Source organism: Podarcis filfolensis (genome assembly GCF_964270895.1).
Source record: "Podarcis filfolensis genome assembly, chromosome: 15".
Lineage (NCBI taxonomy): Eukaryota > Metazoa > Chordata > Lepidosauria > Squamata > Lacertidae > Podarcis > Podarcis filfolensis.
The window spans coordinates 21385030-21397581 of NC_139618.1; the positions used below are offsets into that span (position 1 = coordinate 21385030).

The 12552-nt window shown below is 44.4% G+C and overlaps 1 protein-coding gene across 5 annotated transcripts in view; it reads right to left on the reverse strand.

Moving 5' to 3' along the window:
* Positions 1-12552, reverse strand: part of GRAMD1B (GRAM domain containing 1B) — a 208201-nt gene that overhangs the window by 122451 nt on the left and 73198 nt on the right. For 4 of the 5 annotated variants that reach the window (XM_083588461.1, XM_083588460.1, XM_083588455.1 and 1 more), the window contains exon 2: positions 2240-2317. In XM_083588461.1, coding sequence (XP_083444587.1) covers positions 2240-2317 — 78 coding nt within the window. Of the gene's footprint in view, positions 1-2239; positions 2318-4129; positions 4244-12552 lie in introns of those variants that run through there. The other variant, XM_083588462.1, reaches the window with a different exon arrangement.

The following is a 12552-nucleotide window of genomic DNA, read 5'->3' on the forward strand; positions in this document are numbered from 1 at the left end:
TACTTTGAGAACATGAAATGCATTGTACATAACTTAGCACAGTGCTTCCCAAACCTCACCACCCCCCATGGACCATTTAAAAACTGCTGAGGGTTTTGGTGGGCGACTTCATGATTTTTCTGCCTACTGTAGCAATAGTAGTTTCCAATGCTAGACACTGTGTGATTTTTAATCCTATCTTTACAGACACACCGCAGACCACCAAAACGAACCTCACAAACTACCATTAACCTGCCCTGGTTTGGCAGATTGAAATTTTACTCTTTTTATCTTCTATGAAATTTAAAAGTGTAAAGTTGCATATTCCCATATTCCCTGGGACTCAGCCTCGCTGAACTTAATTGGGACTTACTTCTGAGCAGACATGCATAGGATTGTCTTGCAAATGCCTTAAATTTGTTCAAGCAGTAATTACAACTATAGCTTTTGCTAGAGACGACGCTGGGAGCATACCTAAGCATATCTCAGCTTTTGCCATTGGGAAATTAGAATGAAGTAAAAGATGGAAATAAACCCATACACAGTAAGGAAAAGGAAGGCTTTATTATCTGGACTTGGAAAGTGTGCTCCAAATTCAAATCATTCCACAACTAGTTCCACATGCTCAAGGAGGCTTTGGGTTTCCTGAACAGGAGCTGCCACCGCCACCCTCCTGGTCTCACGCGGCCAATTTCTGCAGTCTCTCAAACCTGGCAGTAGGCACCACTAAGTTCTATGGGTCTCACTCCAGCAGACGTAAAGAGAATTGCTCTGGGAGTGGAAATTTAAAAGCTGTTTTTGCTATAGCATATTAAAAAGCAGAAATAAATAGACACCTCCAAACCCTTGGACATACAGAATACAATGCAGCAGTAAAAGAAATTTGTATTGAAAGGAAAAGTGTCAAGAAACTTCAACTGGTCCAAAATATGCCAGATGGTTATAACTAGAGCCCTGTTTGATTTGCATTGGCTACCTGTTCATTTTCAGTCTCAATTTAAGGTGCTGGTTCTTACCTTTAAAATCCCAAATGCCTTTGGACCAGGTTATCTTAAAGACCTCCTTCTCCTCCCACCCAATGCACTGCTTACGACTCCCCATCGATAGGAAGGCACAAGCAACAAGACTCTTTTGGTTGTAGGGCTGACACTTGTCATCATTACACACATTCTTTTGCACCATTTCCTGGAAATAAGCCTCCACTGAACTCACTGGGACTTGCATTTGAGTCAACATGCAAAGAACTGGGACTTCCTGAATACACAGCATCCACTCTTGAGCCATGGGCCTTCCCTGCACTGAATAATAATAATCATAATAATTTATTATTTGCATCCCATCCATCTGGCTGGGCTTCCCCAGCCACTCTGGGCGGCTTCCAACAAAGATTAAAAATACATTAAAATGTCACACATTAAAAACTTCTCTGAACAGGGCTGCCTTCAGATGTCTTCTAAATGTCAGATAGTTGTTTATCTCTTGACATCTGGTGGGAGGGTGTTCCACAGGGTGGGTGCCACTACCAAAAAGGCCCTCTGCCTGGTTCCCTGTAGCTTTGCTTCTCAAATCGAGGGAACTGCCAGAAGGCCCTGGAGCTGGACCTCAGTGTCTGGGCTGAACGATGGAAGTGGAGACGCTCCTTCAGGTATACTGGGCTGAGGCCATTTAGGGCTTTAAAGATCAACACCAACACTTTGAATTGTGCTCGGAAACGTACTGGGAGCCAATGTAGGTCTTTCAAGACCGGTGTTATGTGATCTCGGCGGCCGCCCCCAGTCACCAGTCTAGCTGCCACATTCTGGATTAGTTGTAGTTTCCGGGTCACCTTCAAAGGTAGTCCCACGTAGAGCATATTGCAGTAGTCCAAGCGGAAGATAACCAGAGCATGCACCACTCTGGCGAGACAGTCAGCTAGGGTCTCAGCCTGCATACCAGATGGAGCTGGTAGACAGCTGCCCTGGATACAGAATTGACCTGCGCCTCCATGGACAGCTGTGAGTCCAAAATGACTCCCAGGATGTGCACCTGGTCCTTCAGGGGCACAGTTAGCCCATTCAGGACCAGGGAGTCCCCCACACCTGCCCGCACCCTGTCCCCCAAGAACAGTACTTCTGTCTTGTCAGGATTCAACCTCAATCCATTAGCCGCCATCCAGCCTCCAACTGCCTCCAGGCACTCACACAGGACCTTCACTGCCTTCACTGGTTACGATTTAAAAGAGAGGTAGAGCTGGGTATTGTCATTTTCTCCAGCAACTTACCCGTCGTCACGCATTCGGGGGCTCAGGAATCGGGATGGGTCATCATCATGACTGCTCTGCTGGCTGCTCTGTTGGCTGCTGGAGAAACAAGCACAATATGAGGCACACGTATTGTGGATTATTATTAAATTTATCACCCACCTTTCAGCAGCAGGCTCCAGGGTGGGTTACAACAACTTAAAATACAGAATTTCAAAACAGCTGAAGTGTATTATGCTCACAAGAATAGGGTGTGGCCTGAAAACACACATCTCAGTAAGCAAGTGGGTTTTGCAATGGGACTGATGATCTCAGTCAAAAGTAAAATTATTCTAGAGGGATTAAGCTTATAAAAAAATACATGTAAATAACTTTTTTCATTAAGTCAATCCAATTTCTATTCTAATAACCAATAAGAAATAAATCTGCATAACTCTTGTTTTTAATTTTTTTTAAATGTCTAACCTAGTTGATAAGAGCTTTAGAAGGAATAAGGACCATCAACTGCAAAAGGGGTGGGCAATTTCCAGCATCCCATCCCATTACGTCTTCAGTGTGCTTTCTGAAATCTTTTATTAGAATCCTCATATGCCTGTGATGTATTTTTACAAAGAAATCCCAGCCCCCGAGCTTGCGGAGATATGCCCAACATTTCATTTTAGGGCAGTATGTTTGTAAGTAATCACAAGGCCAATGAGAAATGATGAAGCTGGTGGAAGAGAAGGCTCAAATATTCTGCTCCCAAAATGTCCTTCAACTCTCACCTTCAACTCCAGGATTTTAAATAGTGCCAGATGAATTTTACTGGGCTGGGTTGGGTTTCAGTTCCGAACTGTTAATTTCAGTTTTGTTATCCAAGTCCCAAAATAAGCTTGAAATCAGTGCTTGGCTCCAGAAGAAATACTGAAATAATGGCCAATGCCATCACAAAGCCAATCCTGTAAAATGACCCTTACCAGGATTTACTCCACTGGTCCATCCAAATTAGTTTCATTCCAATGATAACAACTCTGTACTCTGTTCATGAATGACAGAGCATCATTCACTAGCTCCTCAGCTCTGAAGTACGGTACTTGTCTGGTTCATATGCAACAGTAAACTAAAATATATCTCAGCGACAATGAACAAGCATGCAGGTAACGAGACTGAAAATAACAGCTGGTTCACACCTCCCTAGGTCATACTGCTACCAAACTACACAGTTACGTGTGAACCTGGGCTTGTGGTTTCCCTTGTTGCCAGCAAAGCAAGAGCTGTCATCAAGGTTTTCGTTCTTGGTTTACTACACATGGTTTTCTTGGGGAGGTAAACCACAAGCCTGGGTTTGCATGTAATACTAAGTCAAACCATGGTTTAGCTCCAGGTTTTGGGAGTGGCAGCAGGACCAAGGGAGAGGTGAAACAGCTGATATATTGAGAGACTGTGTGGTGGAGTGGTTAGAGCATGGGTAGGCAAACTAAGGCCAGATCCAGCCCAATTGCCTTTTAAATCCGGCCTGCGGACGATCCGGGAACCAGCATGCTTTTCACATGAGTAGAATGTGTCCTTTTATTTAACATGCATCTCTGGGTTATTTGTGGGGAATAGGAATTCATTCATTTTTTCCCTTCAAAATATAGTCTGGCCCCCCACAAGGTCTGAGGGACAGTGGACCAGCCCCCTGCTGAAAAAGTTTGCTGACCCCTGGGTTAGAGTGTCAGACTAGGACCTGGGAGATCAGGGTTCGAATTCCCACTCAGCCACGTGAAGCTCACTGCGGGTGCCCTGGGGTAGTCACTGCCTCTTAGTCTAACCTACCTCTCAGGGTTGTTATGGCTATTAAATGACGAGGAGAGGAACTGTGCACACCGCTATGAGCTCCTTGGAGAAGTTGGTGGGAAACAAATGCCATAAATAATATAAAAATTCTACCTGGGTACATGCATGGTTGTTTGTCTCTTGCTCAGGCATGGTTTGAGCTCAGTATTAGGTGCAAATGAAGCCAGTAGCCCAAATGAAGCCCAAACACGATGTACCAAGATCTCTAGGATCTGTTCAACACATTCACGTCCACCACTGCATGCATTTATCCTTCAGCAATATTTCACTGCAATCACAAAGCAAAAGTGAGCATAGACTGGTAGTGGCCCCAGTATGCACTCAGAAGCAATTTCCTGGTTCAATAATAATGTTTTGAAGTACAATTTGGCAATGGCACGGCATTTCTCTTGCTGACACCTTATTCAGGCTACCTTCTAGTTCCAGAACAAACATTTCTGAAGTGACAGACCAAAAAAGGCATCAACCCTGTGTTAAACAATCACTGGTTTCTGCATATCACATTGTCCCAAATCCATCACTGTCCGTATGACATAGGCACCGTATGACTGGACACCATCCAAGGAGATGGAAAACTTACAGCTTGGTCATTATTCTTGCTATTACAGTGGTACCTCGGGTTACATACACTTCAGGTTACATACGCTTCAAGTTACAGACTCCGCTAACCCAGAAATATTACCTCAGGTTAAGAACTTTGCTTCAGGATGAGAACAGAAATTGTGCTCCGGAGGCACAGCGGCAGCAGGAGGCCCCATTAGCTAAAGTGGTGCTTCAGGTTAAGAACAGTTTCAGGTTAAGAACAGACCTCCAGAACGAATTAAGTACTTAACCCGAGGTGCCACTGTAGTCTCATTAGCTGCATTTGTATCCCACCTTGAATCCAAGGACCTCAAGGCAGCATACATAGATCTTCCCGCTCACGACATTTTATCATCACAGCAATCCCGTGAGGTAGGCTAAGTTGAGAGATTGTGAATTGCCACAAGTGAGCTTCATGACTAGGCGTGGATTTGAACCCAGGTCTCACTGAACTTAAGTCTAGTAACCCAACAACAAAACCCTTTTCTCTTCTCTTTTCTTAAAATTGCTCTATACAGGGGTTTGTTTGTTTTTTGCAAAATGTATCAAAGCAACAAACAATAATTCAAAACAACAGAACCACACAAGAAATATACAGCATAAATAACAAAAAGTAAGTGAGCTAAGGATCAAGTTTAAGTGGGTGACATTTTTGTTGGAGAATTATAGACTCTGACCACAAGATGTCATACTTTGCTTTCCAGCTGCTGAAATATTGTGCGGAACCTTCACTGGAGGCAAAAGGAAAGTGGTTTGAAGTTCTCTGCTGTTCCTGTTTCACACAGTATTGCTCTCAGGACCAACTGGTCAACACTGCTCATTTCCTACTATATATACGGTATATATATTTCCTACAAGCACTATATTTAGCTTCCGGCTGGAATTTCTGAGATACATAAAAACTCCCAGCTATCTTTGAATTTCTAGTATCTTTCTAACCACTAGTCTTAGGCTGGGGTTTGGGCCAGATGACACCTGGTTTCCGTTCCAGCGCTACAATTATATGACCACTCTCTTCAACATGTACATCCCATCTTGCCTCCTTTCTTTGCAAATCACCTCCTCAGGGTGGGCGGCTGGCTGATATCCTGAACAGGAACACACCTCACTGGGTGTAAAGAATGATGTGCCACAACATTTAGTTGCACACTGCACCTGTAGTATGCCAGTTCTTTGCAAAAGTACTTAAACTTTGCCCAGTTTGCACAGTTGGTGTGCAAGCCGACATCAGGAATGAATTGCTCAATTTGCAACCTCAAAACTACAGCAGGGCCTTCAATATACCAAGAAGTCTACACCCAGGAAAAGCATGGGTGAGACAGAAGGGGTGATAAGCACATCTGTGACAGAGAAAAAACAGTGTCACATGGCGCCCCCAGTTTTGAGGAATGAAGCCTCTATCAACCATCATTCCTCAGCAAAAGAGCTACCCAAAAGTCAACAAGGCAAGAAGGCCAGCCCAAGACAATTTGGCACAAAATGGCACCCCCTGCCCCAGTCAGGGAAGAAGGGGTGAGTGAAGATCAGGAACAAGGGGGGGGGAATAAAGATGTAAACTAGGAACAAGGGTGGGAGATCAGCAGTGCCTTCTATTTGCCAAGAGGCGGTTGTAGAGGCAGCACAGTGGGGTCCAGGGGCGTCTTATCCATAGAGGCTAGTGGCGCAGGGCACCGGGGTGCCAAGTTCTGGAGGGCGCCAGGGAAGAGGCGGAGGCTGGACATGGCGCCTCCTGGCATCAGCTCGCTGCCCTCGCCCGCCTCCGCCATGCCACACCGAAGCAGCATGCCGCGCCCGGGGCCTCCGTATGCTGCGGCCACCATGGCACAAAGTGGAGAGCTGAGCCAGGAGGCACCACACCCAGCCTCTGCCTCTTTCCCACCAAAGGAGCCGCCCTCCAGCTGCTGCCCACCTCCTCCAGCCCCACCAGCAGTGCCATCCGCCATTAAAAAAAAACCTCTGGGACATGGAGGGGGGCGCCAGAGGGAGCTTTGAACCACAGCACCAGATATGCTTAGGACAGCCCTGGCGGGGGCTACTGAGAAGGAGGCAGATCTGTCCTCCAAGGAGCATGCCACAGCTGTTGCTGCAACTGCTGCAGTGGGGGCAATGTATTCCTTGGGAGCCTAATCTGCTTCCTCTGCAGATCCTGGTGCCTGAGGCAGTTGTCTCACCTTGCCTCATGGGTGGGCCTGCCCCATAACACCATAACAAGGTCTTTTGTGTGCATGTTCTTCTTTCTTTCTTAACTCCCCACTTCCAAGGGTTTAAATCTCGACACCAAATATCAATCAACAACCAAAGTTCCCTGTATCTTCTCCAAAGATAAATATACAGATCTTGTGTCAGGGGGATTCAAACATCAAGCAGCGCTCAAGATCACACATTCTGCATCTTGAAACTAACTGTGCTTTCATCTAATTCCCTTTGTTTCTATGCAAAAAGAGGGCCTCAGATAGGCTATATTCATTTGTATCAACAAAACAATGTACCGTACTTTGTTAATGGGATTTCGGGTCAGCAAATAGAAGCCCTACAAAGTACTGGTTAAGGTCTTGCAAATGAGGGTTTGTGCTTTCTCCTTCCATTTTGTGTTAACTATATTTTAAATATGGAACATCCTTCACTCCAAATCTCAGTGGTCAGCTGAAAGCCAAATATAAGGGTCTCAGATATGTTCTGATGCAGGAATAGTCCAGGAAAAAAATGTAGAAGAGTTGGACACAGGCATTATCCTACCATTTAAAATCTCAATTCTGGGCAGCAACAGAAGGAACACACGAAAATGGGTCTGAAAACCAAAGTCCTGAGACTACCTCCCAGTCTTAGGCAGAGTGGGTGGGGGAGCTGTCTTTCCTCTCTCCAGATAAGGTCAAAGTTCTGTCTCTTGCAACCTACTCTACTGATAAAGAGATTCCTCATTTCCTGACTGTGTCCTCCTTCACCCTTCTAGTGAATAGATAAATGAGTTTGCAGTGAGTCATGGAGGAAATTTAAGAGGAACAGCAACACATCATCATATAGAGAACCAGCGTGTTGTCCTGGTTAGAGTGTTAGGACCTGGGAGACCAGGGTTCAAATCCTCACTTGGCCATGAAACTCACTTTGGACCAGTCACTACATCCCTCAGCATAACCTACCTCACAGGGTTATTACAGGGATTAATGAGGATAAGGAGTACCATGTATGCTGCTTAGAGAAAAAGATTAGATATAAATGCAACAACAACAAATATTGAAGAGTAGACTTTACCAATTGAGTGTCCTCTATCGGCCCCTGCCAGCAAGTTGGCAAAGGCTGTTCTGAAGAATACGACTGCTAATGACTGCATTACAACAACATGCAGACAATCACAGGCAGACAAAGGAAGGCATCCCAGCTTCACGCAATGCACAGACACTTATGCCACAGAGTTATATTTCTCCCATCCAACACCATCTTTTGTATCTTAAAAGAAAGATAGAACACAGAAGTTCCTAAATTGCTAAAATGCTAAGGCTACAATCCTATACACATTTACTTGAGAGGAGGGGCCAGAAAATTCTGACGGAAACAGGAGCAGAAAATAGGAAGAATACGTGAACACCAGCTTTGTCCAGAGAGGAAATCAACCCAGTCAATATGATTGGTATTCACTGTCATCGTTATTGCTTTGAGGTGGCAAACAATATGTAATTGGTTATGGTTTCCCCTAGCCCCAACCATGTCTGCATTGTGTCTCTTTTGCATTGAAATGAATGAGCTGGAGTAACGTAATGGCCAGGTGATTTGCATAATTAATTATGCAAATTATGTCATTTTGCTTCAGCAGACAGTGAGACAAATAACATAGCTTTTGGCAGGAGATGAAGGGCAGTGAAACAGAAACAGTGCTCTGCATGCGACCAATATTGGGCAGAATGGAAAACAATGCCTTCTTGCATCCCTACTTGAGAAAAAGCCTCACTGAACACAATGGGACTCACTTCTGGGTAGGCTTGCAGAGGATTGTAATGCACAGATTAATGCAGTTTATATACCACTTAATATAAAAAAATCTCTCAGAGATTTGTGTCAATTGCAATCACAAAATCACAAGCAAAAAGGAAATATGCAATATCAAAATGCAATAAAAAAAATCCAATAAAATTAGGTTTGTTGAATAAAAAGTGTCCAGCAAACCATGGAAACAGAAAAATGCAGGCAGTGTATCGGATAATTAAAAGCAAGGGAAAGCCTGATGGAACAAGTAAGTTTTCAGTAAGTGTTTGAAGCCCACCACAGTGAGTGCCCACCAAATTGCATGAGGAAGGATGTTCCCGAAAACCAGTCCCACTACACAGAAGGCTCATTTTCATGATAACCCAAGATGACAACCCATCAACCACAGTGCAGCCAGCAAGGCCTTTTCTGAAGATCGTAGGAAACCTGAGTTTCAGGTTGTTTAGAACGTCATAATTCAGTAACAAAAGATTCAACATGGTCCTGAAACTAACATGCAGACAGTGTCATTGTTTTAGCACAGGGGCAATATGAGTATAGCTAGACACCCCACTCACTAGCTGTAACTTCCTGACCAAACACAAGGGTAGCCTCACACACAGTGCATTACAGCAGTCTAACCGCAAGGTTACCAATGCATGGACCGCAGTAATCAAGCTATGCCTAACCAGCAAAGGACACAAATGCACTATCAACTGACGCTGGTAATAGGCACCCCAAACAACCAAGATGTATCCAGCAGCACCTGCTCCTTCAAAGGGCTGCAACCCCATCTGGAACAGATAAATGTTTCAATTCCTGGACCTGGGAACCACTTGCTGGCAAGGTGTCCGTCTTGTTGGGATTCAGACTCAAGTTTATTAGCTTTCACACAGCCCATAACTGCACCCAGGCAAATAACGATCTGTAGAATTCCTGCTTTATGTCATTCTCTGAAGGGCCAAAGTGACCCGAAGCAGAACTGATATGATTGCAAGGTGCAGGCTGTAAAGAGCTACCAATCAATATGAGTCTTACCTTATTACTCCAGAGCTCAGTATCATGAATGTCATGCAACCACCTAATATCTTGGGGACCAGAAGTCCAGCAGAGGCTTAGACTCTACCCAATGGGCTCATGATTTGCTCCCTAATTCAAGCTTAGTTTGGTAACAAGTTGATCCAACATCTCTCTACGTGGGCACAAGCCAAATGCAATTCACCTTCTGCACATTTTAAGAGACTCCCAAGTTGCAGAGAGTGTAAATAAAAATTAACCAACTCAATTTAACGATTAAACCTTCCAAACATCAACTTCTTTCTCGGTCTTGAGTTGGTGACAGTCAAGGATCATGCACATGGCAAAGGTCTCTCAGCAGACTGGGTGAAAGGCTGCTAAATGAATCATGCATATAAGTAAGATCTGCACGGGAGACTCTTTCGTCCTGCATGATGTACACTTGATTGACAGCTATTTCCTTGAGGATCGTTTCAAAAATAGGCCAGAAAGAAGACTCAAGGCACAATCACCTGTGGGCAGAAGGACAACAAAGAGGGAGCCAGTTTAGCTTCTCTAGGATGGGAGTTCCAAAGTCTGTGAATCCTGGTTTACAGAGCCTTAGGAAAAATGAAGATTATGTAAAAGAGTATGCATTCTTTCAAGTGTTTGGTAAAACTATGTTTTTATTGGCAGTATAAAGCTTTTAATGCACCCAGATTTCTTCAACCAAGCTAGTTGTTTTTTTTTACATCCCTACTTCAGTGGTAAATGGTTGGTATCCAGTACAGACCCAATGAAATGAATGGAACTGAGTAATTTATTCAGTATGAGTATAACTTACTGGATATCACCCAGTAATTCTAGAGAATGATAGCTTCCCAGTACTGGGATATATAGACCAATAGGCTCATACATCACTTGCTTCTTTTGCACACAAATTCCATCTCCTGGCCGGGAAATGAGAAAAGATGAGATGATGACTGCAGTTTCTATACTGCAATTCAGTTACAGATGCACAAAATGTTAATTCACATGAGATGAAAAATTTCACCCATATTCCAGGGGAGTTTTTGAGGCTGGAAATCTGTGGATAATACTATTGTGTGACATTTGCTATAAAATTACTTTTTCTACAGGCCCGGGGCCAACTGACTTTGACAGGAGGGGGGGGGAATAGAATTATGTGTGTTATGTGTCAACGGCTGCAGATCACCAATGCAAGCATCTCTCACTATAGCCACATTCACAGCATATGTTTAAAGCACTAGGGTACCACTTTAAACAGTCATGGATCTTGGGGGCTGCAGTTTGCTAAGGGTGGTGGTTGGTTAAGAGACCCCTACTCCCTTCCCAGTGCTGCAATTCCCAGAGTGGTTCAACAACCATTCCCTCTTCCCAGAAAACTCTGGGCGCAGAGCAGGACCAGCAAGGCTTGTGATCCGGAGGGGCATGGACTGGACAGAGTCCCAAGGGCCAGACAAGGAGATCTGGAGGGCCACATTCAGCACCCTAGCCTAATGTTCCCTACCCCTGTGCTAAATAGATGCATGTTTCATGGAAGACAACAAAAACAACCTTGGGCTTATCTGCAAGGCTGGGGTTACTTTTAAGAAAGTCCCGAAAACAAAAACAATTTGAATTATTAAATTACATTTGCTGTGATCTCAGCCTGACAGTTTAAAGCTGTTAAATAATGAAGCAGCTTCATTGTCTGCAGCGCTTAGAACTATTGCCACCTTTGGGGCATCTTCCTTGGAGTTTAATCCATTTGCCTTCATAAATAAATCAAACTCTTGCATAAAACCTTCCTTTCATTAGCACCCTGTCATCATTCAGAGTCAATACTGAATTTCTAGATGCTTTCAGTCTCTCCATCTTTCAAATTATTTGAGCTTGTTTTGTTTTTATGAAGCTGGGATAGCTCAGTCAGTAGACAGGAGGCTCTTGAACTTGCGGGTTCAAGCGCCACACTAGGTAAAAGAGTCCCACATTGCAGGGGGTTGGACTAGATTGCCCTCATGGTTCCTTCCAACTCTACAATTCTATGCTCACTATGAGGCACCATGCTACTTATTTATTTTTTTACAAGCACTACCTCTGTGGAGACAGGTACTCTGTAAACACGCTTTGTGAGTTACAGGTTAAATATCTCAGTCTCACCTCAGCTGACTCAGTGTGCAGCAGTTGTGAAAAAGGCAAACTCTGGGCTAAGGATCATTAGAAAAAGAAAACTGCCAATATCAAAATATATGGGGCAACCACATCCGGAAGACCGTGAACAGTTCTGGCTGCCTCACCTCCAAAAGGATGTTGTAGAGCTGGAAAAGGTTTAGAAAAGGGCAGCCAAAATGAGGAAAAGTCACAGCATTTGAAAATTTTTAGTTTAGTGAGCAAGAGACAGCATGACAGAAGTTCACAAAATCATGCGCGGCATGGAGAAAGTGGATAGAAGAAAGTTTTTCTCCCTCTCTCATAATATTAGAACTCGTGGGCATCCAACGAAGCTGAATGTTGGAGGATGCAGGACAGATAAAAGTACTTGCAACAAACAGCTGCGGTCCTAAAGAAGTAAGTACAGTTGAATTCATTTGGACTTCTCAGAAAATATGCTTAGGCTTGGGCTGCAAGAATGATCAGAGATCAAATGGGGAGTGAGGGGAAAGTCGTTCACTCAAACGCTAAAGGATAATGAAATGCAGGGCTGGAAACAGTCTTGCAGCAGGTTTGCTGTGGCATCTCCAAGGAATCTTCACAAAGTCCACAGGTATGCAAGGAAAAGCAGCCTCCTTAGCACAGAACTTCCTTTCCTGCCTGCCATTTCTTGCCCCGACCTCCAAAGTCTAAGGCAGCTGCAGAAGCACTGGAGGATGAAGGTTGGGGTGCAGGGGCGGTCACCCCAGGTGCCATCTGGGAGGGTGACATTGCGCCCCCCGCCCCCCGGGATGCTCGGTGCTCACCGCACATCCCTGGGATGCTCA